General features: G+C 43.7%; 1 protein-coding gene across 1 annotated transcript; it reads left to right on the top strand.

Annotated features, from left to right (window-relative positions):
- Window positions 1-8,004: 8,004 nt before the first annotated feature.
- On the top strand, window positions 8,005-11,878 carry LOC138584069 (DOMON domain-containing protein FRRS1L). The gene is made up of 5 exons (XM_069656201.1): window positions 8,005-8,344; window positions 8,734-8,818; window positions 9,079-9,217; window positions 10,084-10,330; window positions 10,418-11,878. The coding sequence occupies exons 1-5, from the start codon at window positions 8,140-8,142 to the stop codon at window positions 10,588-10,590; spliced, it is 849 nt and encodes a 282-aa protein (XP_069512302.1). The 5' UTR covers window positions 8,005-8,139; the 3' UTR covers window positions 10,591-11,878.
- Window positions 11,879-12,275: the final 397 nt, after the last annotated feature.

Below are 12,275 nucleotides of genomic sequence, written 5' to 3'. Positions count from 1 at the left end.
AAGGAAGAGGCAACAGTAGAACAGACCTCCCATTGAACTTGGCTCTCTTCCAGCACTCATTCATCCAGTAATCAGCTGTGAGTCAGTCAGTCACACTGGCTTTAAACAAACACATTAACATCTGAGCGAATGTTTCACGAGCTTTCACTTGCGCACACACACCCTCATGCTGTCATCACATTAAACACACCCACACGCACACAACCAGGCGCGGTTGATCACCCTGGGTGTTTCTGCTGCACTCTTACCTGCTGCTTTTTTCTGATTTTCTTGCTTTAGAAGGAGCGTTTGTCTCTTTACAGACGTTAGCCTGAGGTGTAGTTTTGGTGAGGACTAGGCGGTGCACCATGAGGGAGGCACACCGTCACCCACCTATGGCCCAGAAGAAACTCACGCTCGCTTGCGGGTGCGACTCCACAGTCGAGCAGACCCCCACACAGCTGGAGAGGATAACCTCCAGTGATTACACTCACAGGGGTGAATGTCAATCACGCTGTCTGCCTGAATGTGTGTGTGTGTCTGCATGTGTGAAACAATGCCCCACGATTGTTGATGCAAGTACGCTTTATGTACAACTATGCAATCTTGATGTGCGTGTGTGTTTGTGCGTGTGCGTGCCCAGTGCCCAGTGATGGCCTGTTAGATTGAGCTGTCAGTCGGCAGGCAGCAGATGAAGATTAATGGAGCGTGCAAACAATAAGAGGCTGGCAATGATCATAAATATGCTAATGGCCATTATCAATACACACTCGCTGACATGCAGAAGAGTGTGTGTGTGTGTGTGTGTACAGTATTCATGCAGCAAAGATTTGGGAAACGAGGTGATTCAGGTTACTGAGTTAAAATCATTCTCCCTCCCCTCGGGATTCATACAAATAAGCGCGCACACACACGCACACACACACACACACACACACACACACACACACACACACACACACAGTTTCAGACCAGCGGTGTGTTGGCAGACTGATGGACGGGCGTCCCATGTGTTATGTTTGGGTTGTGGGCTACAAGAGGGAGGGGAGGGAGGGCTCATTGAGTAGATGACATGATTGGTGTCGCATTAAAATGTGTTTATTTAGCGTTTGTGTGTGTGTGTGTGTTTGTGTGTGTGTGGGTGGGTGTGTGAGAAGGGCAGTGGTAAGTGATGATGTCTGCGCCAAGCCTCTGATTAAGAGTACAGGTTCAGCTAATGGCACAATGAGAGGCTGATTAAGAGAGGAAGAGGTGGTGAAAAAAAGAGATAAAAGGGGAGGATGGACAGATCTATTCACTAAACTGATGATGGGGCTCTTTGTTGTCTCATCCCATTCTGCTGTCCTCTGGGGTCCTTCCTGTGTCTGCAGCATACACTCATTTTTTAAATGAAAAACCTCTTTCTTTATTTCTCCCTGCCTCCCCCTCCTTCCTCTTTTTCTCCCTCACCGCCCATCTGGGTCACACGGCACAAAAGAGAAACACAAGGGCCCCCGAATCACCTGAACATTCACTTCTTAACCTCCTACCTACTTTCCACCCGCTGCTTGTCTCCTCTCCTGCCGCCCCCCGAGCTCGACTAGGGTCTGCAACGTCCACTGGGAGATGTCGGGTGGGCTCACGGGGCCCTCCGACCTTCCTTGTCCTTTAAACACACATACATTCACACACTCACAGACACACATACACTATCACTATCCATGGGATCCTGATGGAGGGTGTAATTTGTGTGGCAGGGTGGCGATGGATGGAGCATGTAATGTAGACATAGGGAAGTGGTTATGATTGGGGCTAATGAGCTCACAGGGGACGCTGGGATGGAGGAGGCCGGGCAGTGGCAGGCTCGGCTCAGATACACACCTCCAGAGGGTCCCTGCTGAGCTGGGACCCCCGTGCTCCCATGGGGGATTTGTTTGTATATGAGTGTGAGTGTGTCTGGGTAGTTCCTGTCTGAAGGTCCCTGCGGTCATTATGCACTCTTTCTGCTGAGCTGGTTGTTTATGCGCTCCGTGGACAGGGGTAGTTAAGCATTTTGTCGCAGCCTGTTGTTTGAGTTATTCTTAAACTTTGCCACCTTACAGGACTCCGCTTCTTCACTCACGACTGCAGTCGCTCATTCTGTTGCCTTCATTTCACTAATGAATTGCCATTTTAAACAAAAACAACAAAATATTGGTGTGAGGTCAAAAGACTGAACTGATGCCCTACATGTTCTAACATGTTTGCTGATGCAGAAATGAAGACTCAGTTCCACCTCGAACTCTTATCGCAGCTGATAAACTGATCTTCAACACATGAAGACAGATTGAGGTTAAAGGTCAATGCTAACTGCTAATGCACAGAGGGATTTTAGTTTTTTGCTATTCACCGTACTCTCATGACGGCCATTTTCTCGATGTCTGGCTCATTGTGGGAAGCTCAAATGCTGTTATAAGCTGTGTCTCAATTCAGGGGCTGCATCTTTCAAAGGACACAGGCTACGGAGGATGAGTGTTTCGTAGCCTGTGTCCCGCTAAGGCCAAATTGAAATGAGACAGTCTGGTCTACGGAGAATTTCCTGTTTGCGTCACCAGCTGTTCCCGCCCTTAACCCTGCGTCAACAAACCTGGCTCCTGTTGCCTAGCAACAGGTAGCTAGCAGGCTAACTAGCTATCATAACTAACCTTGCGTAACTTAACCTATTATTTCAAAGATAATTTGTTTCAAGGTCCCTATCGTTATTTTCAACATTTGTATCGCTAGCTGTTCGACTGAGTTGAAACCAAAAACTTTTACATGTAGAGTGTATTCCTCGGCTGATAGAGAGTCCGCCATCTCATTCGAATTGGCGCACATTGAATCTCAGGATACGTTGGGCCACAAAGGATACACCCGATTGAGCCCTCAAAATGGGATGAGCTTCAACATGGCGCTGTGACGCAATCAGCCTTCTAATACGTCTTTTGAAGGATGCAGCAGTAACACTGCTATCGTCTAGGTTGTAAGTTGTATAATTGGAAGATATCTGACGATTGTTAATATTTCACTGTTTCCCAATTAATGAACGGCATAAAAGACAATTTATGGTGATGATCCGGAGAGTTGTCTGGCTATATTTCAAGGTAAAATTGCATATTTGATAACCCATTAGCTACTGTTAAACAAAAGGTAATGCTAGCATTCAACTACTTCCTAGCTAACATTAATCTAGGAATTAAATCCTTAACTATTGTGTCGTGTCGTACTACTGAACAGTAAGATACATTTCCCCAAATTTCCCCCCTGGGGATCAGTAAAGGATTATCTTCTCTTATCTTCAATCACTTCCTAGCTAATGTTATATTTAGCTAGCAAATGACTTAATGCTAATGTTAGCGGTTAACTGACTGGTGCTAATAGGTTATCGATCATGTTTTTTAAACTTAAAATATGGACAGATATCTTTGGGATTCTTCTTGAACCCATCAAGAAGGTGAAACGATAATGATCTGTCACATATCCTTTATTCATAACAGCATTTTAGCTTCCTGTGTGGAGCATGAAGTCAGAGGAAAATGGCCGCTGTGTGAATATGGTCAATAATTCAATGCCTGTGGAGGCCAGGCAGAGCAACTCATAAAAACTCTGTGTTGATCGCTAACACTGCATCAGTGTAAAGTGTGGGTGTGTGCGAACAGGTGTGTGTGACAGTGTGTCACTCTGTGTGTGTCTCATTACTATGCATGGTGTGTCAGTGTTGTCCAGCAGGCTGAGCCTCCGCGCGGAGCTCCAGGGGAGAGTTATAGATTACTGGCTGGAGCAGGCAGGGGGCCAGGGGAGCCGCTGGAGCCCAGACCCCGAGAACTGTAGGCTGGGCACGGCTCTCTGCTCATCAGCCCGTCTCTGGAGGCTGCGGAGCTTAACCTGGAGCAAGGCTCTGATTAACCAGACTAATGACGCTGTGGCCCCCAGCTCCCACTGCCCAACACCATAATCACTGCTTAAGGCCCCGGCCGGTCTGCGTGTCTATATGGAGAGAGAGCAGTGTCACAGCTTAATGGATAAGTCTACTGACAACAAGCGCTTTAAGTCAGCTGTCAATACGAGCTTTGAGAGTCAAGACCAGCGCATGAGAGGCTGGAATGAGATCAAATACATTAACAGCTTCAATCATTTTTCTGTTTGTCAACTGTGTGTGTGTGAATGTGTGCCTCCGTGTTTGTGTGCGCACAGTTGGAGATGTTTAATGAGCGCTGATCGATGTCTCATCTGTGTCGTCTTATCTCTAAAGCAAACATTTCATCAGCACAACGGAACCTCTCAGCCTTTGGTACACACAGAGACCCCAACAGACAAACTGCACAAACAAAACGACGCATGCAAATGAGACAAAGACAGACATGCTTTTGTTCAAATCCCACTGCCCAATAAGTGCAATAAGCAAACTCCAGTAAAGATGCGTGTCTTTTTCAGCGCCTCTGTGGGTGTGAGAGTGGGAGCGGAGGGGAGGGGTGGAGGTGCATTTGTCCTGCAGACAGAGGCCAATAGTGCTTACTGTCCTCTGTGAGTAAAGTGATTTCTGACAACTGCTAAATGAAGCCCTGGGGGTGGGGAGGCCTTCAGCTGGATCACAGGCCTGCTTTATGACTTGTTTGTGTGTGTGTGTGAGAGAGAGTTAGAGACGGAGGTAATAGCTTGGCCATATAAGAGTTGAGTCGATAAGTGATCTAAGCGCTCTGTGAGAGAGAATGAGGTGGGAGGTGTCTTTATTGAGTTAAGACGCCAAAATAAGGCAAACGTACAGGTTTGTTTCTGCAGCTCTGTGAGGGGAACAAAATGAACCTCTGCATTTCTACGACACATACAGAATCAGCCATGAACAACCACCTGGGTAATATCGGGGAGTAGATATGAGCATGCAGGACGTCCTCATGAGTCTACAGGGGCTTTTATTGACTGACAGCCTGACTGAACCCTCCACATGCTGCTGATCCACGTGAACATCCAGGGTTAAACTTGTGTGTCCAGACATACTGTGGGTTTCTAGATGTGCACCATGCATGTCATTTTCTATTGGTGTGTGTTTATATGTGTGTGTGTGTGTGTTCAGCTCTGCCTCTACAAGTGCAAGCTGGTGGCTAAGCAGAAGACAGATCCATGCATGCGCTCATAGCAGCTGTGTTTCTGAATGGATCCAGCAGTCATTGTTCTCCTGTCACTAACTCGTCTCTCAGGCCCAGGAGACACACCGCTGACATTTACCAGAGACCCCCCCTTCCTCCATTCCCTCCCCCTTCTTCCTCACCCTCTCCTCATCGCTTCTCTCACAACATCCTCTACCTCTCTCCTGTCTCATTCTGTCTCTCTCTCTCTCTCCTACTTATATCAAGTCCCTCGCTCGTTCTCTCTTTCTGTCGCTCCATCTCTCTCATGATGTGCGGGGACAGATGTGGGTGGATATCTGTGTGTGTGTGTGTGGAGACAGAGTGAGTGTTTGTGTTAATGAGTGGCCCTTTAAGGCTATTAAGATAAGATTGGTACGCCCAGAGTCCCTCATTACCCAGCAAGCATTGCCCCCTACGCAGAATGGTAATTGGGAAGGAGAGAGAGAGAGTGTGAGGAAGAGAGAGGGAGAGGGAGAGGGAGGGAAGAGGGGGGATAGGGGGTTAGTAGTGGGAATAATGGGAGGATAAACGAGGGATAATTGGGCAGATCGAGAACAAGAGAAGCGATTGATCAGGCTGATTTGTGTCTGCAGAGAGAGACGGTTTGCAGAGAGGAAGGGTCAAAGGTCGCACACTCTTGTATGTATGTACACACACGTCTGTGCACACCCATAATACACCAAACACACATGTCTTGCATGCATGAGTGGATGTTGCTTCGACCTGCAGACAGTCCAATGTAAGTTTAAAAGCAGCGACGCACACAGACATGCTGGAATATGAAGGGAAACTCGACAGAGGCGTGAACAAATGTCAAAGTTTCTATTGTTATTTGAGTCATCTTTGTATTATTGTCAATCAACAGTAGTTGTACTCGCAGACTTCATGTGATGTGGAATTTCAATTGCTAAGGTGTGTGTGTGTGTGTGTGCACGCGCAATTATAGGTGTCAATCAGCCTTTGATCTCTCTGACAGTCACTATTTTCTATTTAAATGTTTCGTGTGTGTCAGATTGTGAAACACCAGCATCTCCTGCAGGTGACTCACATGAACAGCTGTGTTAGTGTCTCCCTCACCTGCAGATGCTTTTTAACTGAAACTCCTTCAAGTACAAACTGAACAAAAGTAAACGATTTAAGCAACTTCTTTTCTTTTCTTTAAATTAGTTTTTTAAATAAATTTAACCTCATGTACGAATCCAAATGTCCTTTATTTATACTTCATAAAAGTGTGTGATTATACAATAAATGGTTGTCTAACGTCTACACTTAAATATAACACGATTATGAGATCTTTCTTGTGATTGTTATAGATTAAGAGAATTAAATTCCTTATGAGATCTAGCGCGTTAAACTTCCACAGCTCCGTTGACAGCTCTGAGAGTGCAGACTGAAGATAATTAAAGAAGGATGATGACTGGACACAGATCAAGTGTAAAAATATGACTTTCACCCATGTCATTCTGAGTCAGAGACATTTGCAAACTGTAATGTTTATTTCACAGTTATAATCTATCAAAGGGCTACAGATTCTTTGGATTTATTCTGTACTCTTCTGTTCTCAACTGTGAACATTAATCAACACATAGTTTAAGAGCTATTTATCATCTGCTAAGGCACAGGCTCGCTGAAGTGACCAAAAAGGTGATGAGACATCTGTTTACAGCACTCAAAGATATTTACCACTGAACTGCATGAGTAGGACGGTGAAAAAGAGAAAAAAGTAGCTGATGATGACCTTCTCGATGCTGATCTGTGTAGGGAGTTTAAACTGTGGTTTTATATCACCATCCAGTGGCAGGACTGTGTACAACCGCTGTCAGACACAGAGAGGATGGGGAAACCGATGAATTACCCTCTTAGTTCATCTGAAACTGTTAACATTCATACTTCAACACTGCATATACAATCTACAAACAAGTTGTGTAAGCATTACAATTCACCAGCACTGCACTAGTTGTTAGCACTATGCTTACACCTGCAGGGTCACCTGATTTTCTTCATGCAGACCTTTTGAACCAAATTCACATATTAAAGCTGAGCTACACAAAAGTAAGTTCATAAAATGCTCCCCATATTTTGTCCTTGCATCTAGAGTTGCACATGCATTAAATTCACACATTATTAGACTGAATTCATTTTTTTTTAGACATAAAGAAGTCGTAAGGATAATTTTCATAAGGTCATTAGAAACGTGGTGAGTGTTTATAGGCGGATTTTAAATTTTTTAGACCCACGCCATTTGAATGTAACTTGTTTTAGATCAAGACGAATATGTGAGTGGTGAGAAGTGTGGCGGTAGCCAAAACAGCATTTATGATTGCAGCTAAAATGACCAGTAAACATATGACGTTGATGTTGGTGGGGGAGTTTAAGTTTGAGGGCACTAAAATTCTAGCTATGGTTTTGATTTTGTCAATAATTTGACTCCTACAATCTAAATCCCCTTTATACTTAAGTATATTCATACCTTTGTTTTGCTCACGTGTAATTTATTAATATTACATTATTAGATACGATCCATAAACTCCAAATCTTTGAAAAAACTGTTCATATAGTTTCTTGGAAACACTTTTCCATCTGTGTCTATGGGGCATAATGCCCAATTTATCGATCCGGATATCTGCACGTAGCGGCTCCTGATTGGCTGTTTCTGTGATTGACTGAAGAGGGAGAAGAGAGGGAGGCCGGACGAAACCATTCAAGACTACGACTGAAAAAGGATTAATTCGCGTAAGAAGGCAACGAGATTCGGATTTCAAAGAGGATTAAAGGCGTGTTGCTGAATTAGATAGTAAGATTACAGATGTGGCTAATTTCGGATTGGATTAGCGTCTGAATCACGCGCTCATCTGCTCTGAATCCCCCCACATCCCTGCGAATAAATATCCAAACAGGCAATTAGGATGCGGAGATGATCCTGGTGACGCTGCGATGGATACCTGCGAAGATATTCAAAAAATCATGACTAAACGATTTAATTTCAAGTTATTTTATCGTTTCATCGCCGTTATTTAAGTAAAAAACATTATTAGCCATGATTTTCCCACGGAGGCTGCTGCAGCTGTCGGTGCTGCTGATCCAGAGCGGATGGTGGGGGGTCGCTCCGAGCCCCACCGATGAAGGAGCACTCCGGGCCGGCCAGGGGGAGCACGGAGAGCCCGGGCACCAGGAGCCTCACAAGGACTCCTACAGCACCTTCGCGTCCGAGTTCCTGGAGTCCAGATATCTGTCCGACGACGGTAAGGATGTAGTGCTTTGTACTGAAGATTCCCAGCTTGTAGATTTGTTTACATGTCACGAGCCGTAAACATACTTGTCTACTTATAACATACAAGCTTAGTGTAGGCTATAGCCCAGGGAAACAGAAGAAGAAACTGAACATGTGCTGTTTATTTTGTCCTGCATCCAACCTGTCCTCAGTGTGCAGGGCCTTTCAGGACCTAGGCCAGCTCCCTGTGGTGCCTGCCCAGCCCCCTCTTCCTCTCACGCACACTTAGAGAAACACACACACACATAGAAAGAGAGAGAAAGTGCAGATGTCCTCCCCCTAGTTGGCCCTTTTCTCGAAAACAAGCATTAATTGTTTTGGTGTGGAACCAAATAAAATAGCTGATTTTGCATTTTGCAGGTTATCCCTTCCCCACCGCCCCACCAGTGGACCCCTTTGCCAGGATCAAAGTGAGCGACTGTGGAGTCACCAAAGGCTGCATAAGGTGAGAGGAGGAGACATCCTTTGCCAGCTCACTGCCTGAAATCAGAGCTCCAGTGCAGCTGTATTCCCTGAGGCCGCTTTATCCTAGATGCTGTGTCCTCACTTCAGAAAACTGCGGCCAAACATGGACATCTTCATGTTGAATGAAAATCATTTATTAGATGTCCTAGTTTGGCCTGAATATTGTGAGCATCGCGTTCTTACCTGAGATCTCTCTACTGCCCTTTAAGAGAGTGCTTACATTTATTTGTCTACATACAGGTATGGGAAGCCAGGCTGTGATGCAGAGACATGTGACTACTTCCTGAGTTATCGTCGCATTGGGACAGATGTGGAGTACGAGATGAGTGCAGACACGGACGGCTGGGTGGCTGTCGGGTTCTCCTCTGACAAAAAGATGGTGAGCAGCTGCACAACCTCTCGGACTTTGATCAATAATTAGTGCATCTATGGGAGGACAATTTTTGACTTTTACTTGTTGTATCAGAGTTTCTGCAGATGCACGGTGCATAATCGAAATCACATCGGTATGGTGAAAATTATGCATCTATTTAAGAGTTTGGTGTCACACTGAAGGGAAACTACACAACGTGTTAAAAGCTTATATTCAAAGTGCAGTTGTTCGTTGTTAACATCATTTTTATCTAGCATGCTTTTACAACATTTTCTACACAGTAAATAAAAACATTTGATAAGAATTCTAACATGATATTTTAAAATATAACATCACGTTTTCTGATTTCCTCTTACTTTTTGTCTCCTTATTGTGACACACTGGATACCTCTCAGGGTCGCTTTACCATCAATCGAATGCGTTTGCATTTCCATGGTTGGGACAGTCGAAGGCGGCTTAGGCACCTTTGTCCCCCTTACGTGCAGTCCATACTTTAAGTCCAGTCCATACATAATTTGTGAAGAAAGTGTCAGTCTGTGATTATGATTCACCTCGATAAGCACATAAAGAGATTCTCAACACTCCTCCCAAGAATAAACTTTTACACATTTGCGAGCTGAAGAAAAGTAGCTCTTGTGCTTTGTAACGTTCTCACAGCTGTAAAGTCAAAGATGTCCCCAGCCTAAAGTAACTACATTCACAGTTCAATAGTTTTTAATCAGGAACCACTGGGGCCTACTTTCATGAACTATGAAATGATTCTGTCCCACTTACTATATTTATATTTTGCATCATAACTATACATGTTCCACAAAAATGATGAACATGTTACTGATTTAGCTCTTTGTTCTTGTTGCCTCGTATTTCCTCAGGGTGGAGACGACGTCATGGGCTGTGTCCACGACGACAACGGACGCGTTCGAATCCATCACTTCTACAACGTGGGCCAGTGGGCCAAAGAAATAAAGAGGAACCCGGCGAGAGACGAGGAGGGCATCTTTGAGAACAACCGGGTGACCTGCCGCTTCAAACGCCCTTTATATGTCCCCAGAGAGGAAACACTCGTGGACTTACACCTGTCGTGGTATTACCTGTTTGCATGGGGACCTGCCATACAAGGTGAATTCTCCAGCTTTAGCATAACGTTAGCTGACTTCCTTTTTGTCTATCATGACTTCTTACACGCCCTCTTTTCTTTTCCGACAGGTTCCATCACGAGGCATGACATTGACAGTCCGCCAGTCAGCGACCGCATGATCAGTATCTACAAGTACGAGGACATCTTCATGCCATCTACAGCCTACCAGACCTTCAACTCTCCCCTCTGCTTACTGCTCATAGTAGCTCTCACCTTCTATCTACTCATGGGGTCGCCATAATGAGGCACAGCGGAGCACAAGCTGGAAGAAAGAGGGAAGAGAGGATGAAGTAGCAATAAAAAAGTTGCCAATTTTGTCTGACGCCACAATCAAGTGTGTGCTTTGCACAAAGAGACACTGTATTAGAAATATTAAACACAATAGAGAGTATATATTTATTACTCTGAGCTCATACAGAGAATACAGACAGTATTAGACCAGTATTGTAGAGCTGTTTCATACAGTACAAAACAAGAGGTCTGATAAGAGTAGTGTTATAGTATAAACAGGTTTATTATTTTCAGACTGTATATGATACCTTCCGAGTATTTAAAAATATGCATACACATGCCGATGAATAAACTTCACTAGTCTTCAAAATACTGCATGCACTGGAAAATCTGGGAATGATTTCAGAAACAGTTCACTGGTGATGAGAAGACAGCGCCTCATGTTGAATTTGGCCAAAACACAAAGGATCTCTGTGCAAAAAGAAAAAAAATGCAACCGCTCTTCCTGTCCCACCCTGTTGTGTTTATTTAGGTATCATCCTTTGCAAAAACAGAACAATGATGATGGTCTATTTCTTGATTTAAACAAAAACAACAGCATTATCAAGGTTTTATTCACAGTATAAAGGTTTTTTAGTCCTGTTTATAAGTTTAAGTTAGAATAATTTCCCTTTAATATTTTTTTCTTCAGCACAGTGGCTGTCGCTGTGCCACTGAGACTGAGTTCAACACACAGAAAGAGACTGCTTAAAGAGTTACTATTGCCTACTCAAGCAATAACAGACTGAACGGGCGCAAACTGTGGACTGAACCACAGTTTGCTTGGACTTGGACTCGTTTATACCCCAGGTTGTTATTGTAGCTTTTTGATCTGTATGAAAAATGAATGAATATGCTAAAATGTCCTCTCGCTGAAACAATCTGCCATGGTTGTGTTTATTATCAATAAACCTTTTAAGAAATAAAAGTATACACAAGAAGAAATGGATGTTGCTGTGCATGAATAGGCAGCTTTGACATTCAAACACTATTAAGCCTTATGAGATGTATTTTGATTAAAAATAGCTGTATTTAGTGACATAACTTATTCAATATCTTCTGTTTTTAAGAATGCACAGGCTTAAGCAAATTCAATTCATATTTCATTTCATTTCAACAGTCTTCCAGGGTAGTGCTTAGCAACTACCCCAACTTACACTCTTGCCACTTGCCTCCAACAGGAACCTTTTTTTCAGTGTAGCTGAAAGCACAAAAAGTCACACTTGCCATGTAAGATGAATAAAATAAAAATGAGCATTGTATTATATACATCACTTTAAGGGGCCTGCTTTCTTGGCTTCCATGCACATATTTTTTGCAACATTTACATAAAAGATGTGTCATAAGTAGCTGTGACATGAACAGGAAACCTAAACCAACAGGAAGGTTATTCATTTAACCTCACTAGATAAAAACAGCCGTTGTCTATGAAAGCCTCATGCAGGACTCTTGAAGTCAATGATACTTAAAATACTTATTATAGTGGTATGGTGTAACAAATAATATGATTAGACCATCTTTAAATTGTTCTGATGTGATTTGCAAGGCTGTCCTCCAACTTTCCTTACTTACTACTACAACCACTGAGGGGCACTAAAGTTTGATATTACATTTACCAATGTAACCTTTACTGATAATAATAATGAAAATAAAATA

This window comes from Semicossyphus pulcher, unplaced genomic scaffold (assembly GCF_022749685.1).
Source record: "Semicossyphus pulcher isolate SPU_LCO1_2020_fin unplaced genomic scaffold, fSemPul1.0.p SCAF_9, whole genome shotgun sequence".
NCBI lineage: Eukaryota > Metazoa > Chordata > Actinopteri > Labriformes > Labridae > Semicossyphus > Semicossyphus pulcher.
This window is presented reverse-complemented; position numbering and strand designations above follow the sequence as displayed.

Bases quoted from the DNA above. Each gene is read 5' to 3' on its own strand.
- LOC138584069 (XM_069656201.1), top strand. From the start codon at position 8,140: ATGATTTTCCCACGGAGGCTGCTGCAGCTGTCGGTGCTGCTGATCCAG. The intron at 8,819-9,078 runs GTGAGAGGAGGA...GTCTACATACAG, and splicing joins GTCACCAAAGGCTGCATAAG to GTATGGGAAGCCAGGCTGTG. The intron at 10,331-10,417 runs GTGAATTCTCCA...CTTTTCCGACAG, and splicing joins ATGGGGACCTGCCATACAAG to GTTCCATCACGAGGCATGAC.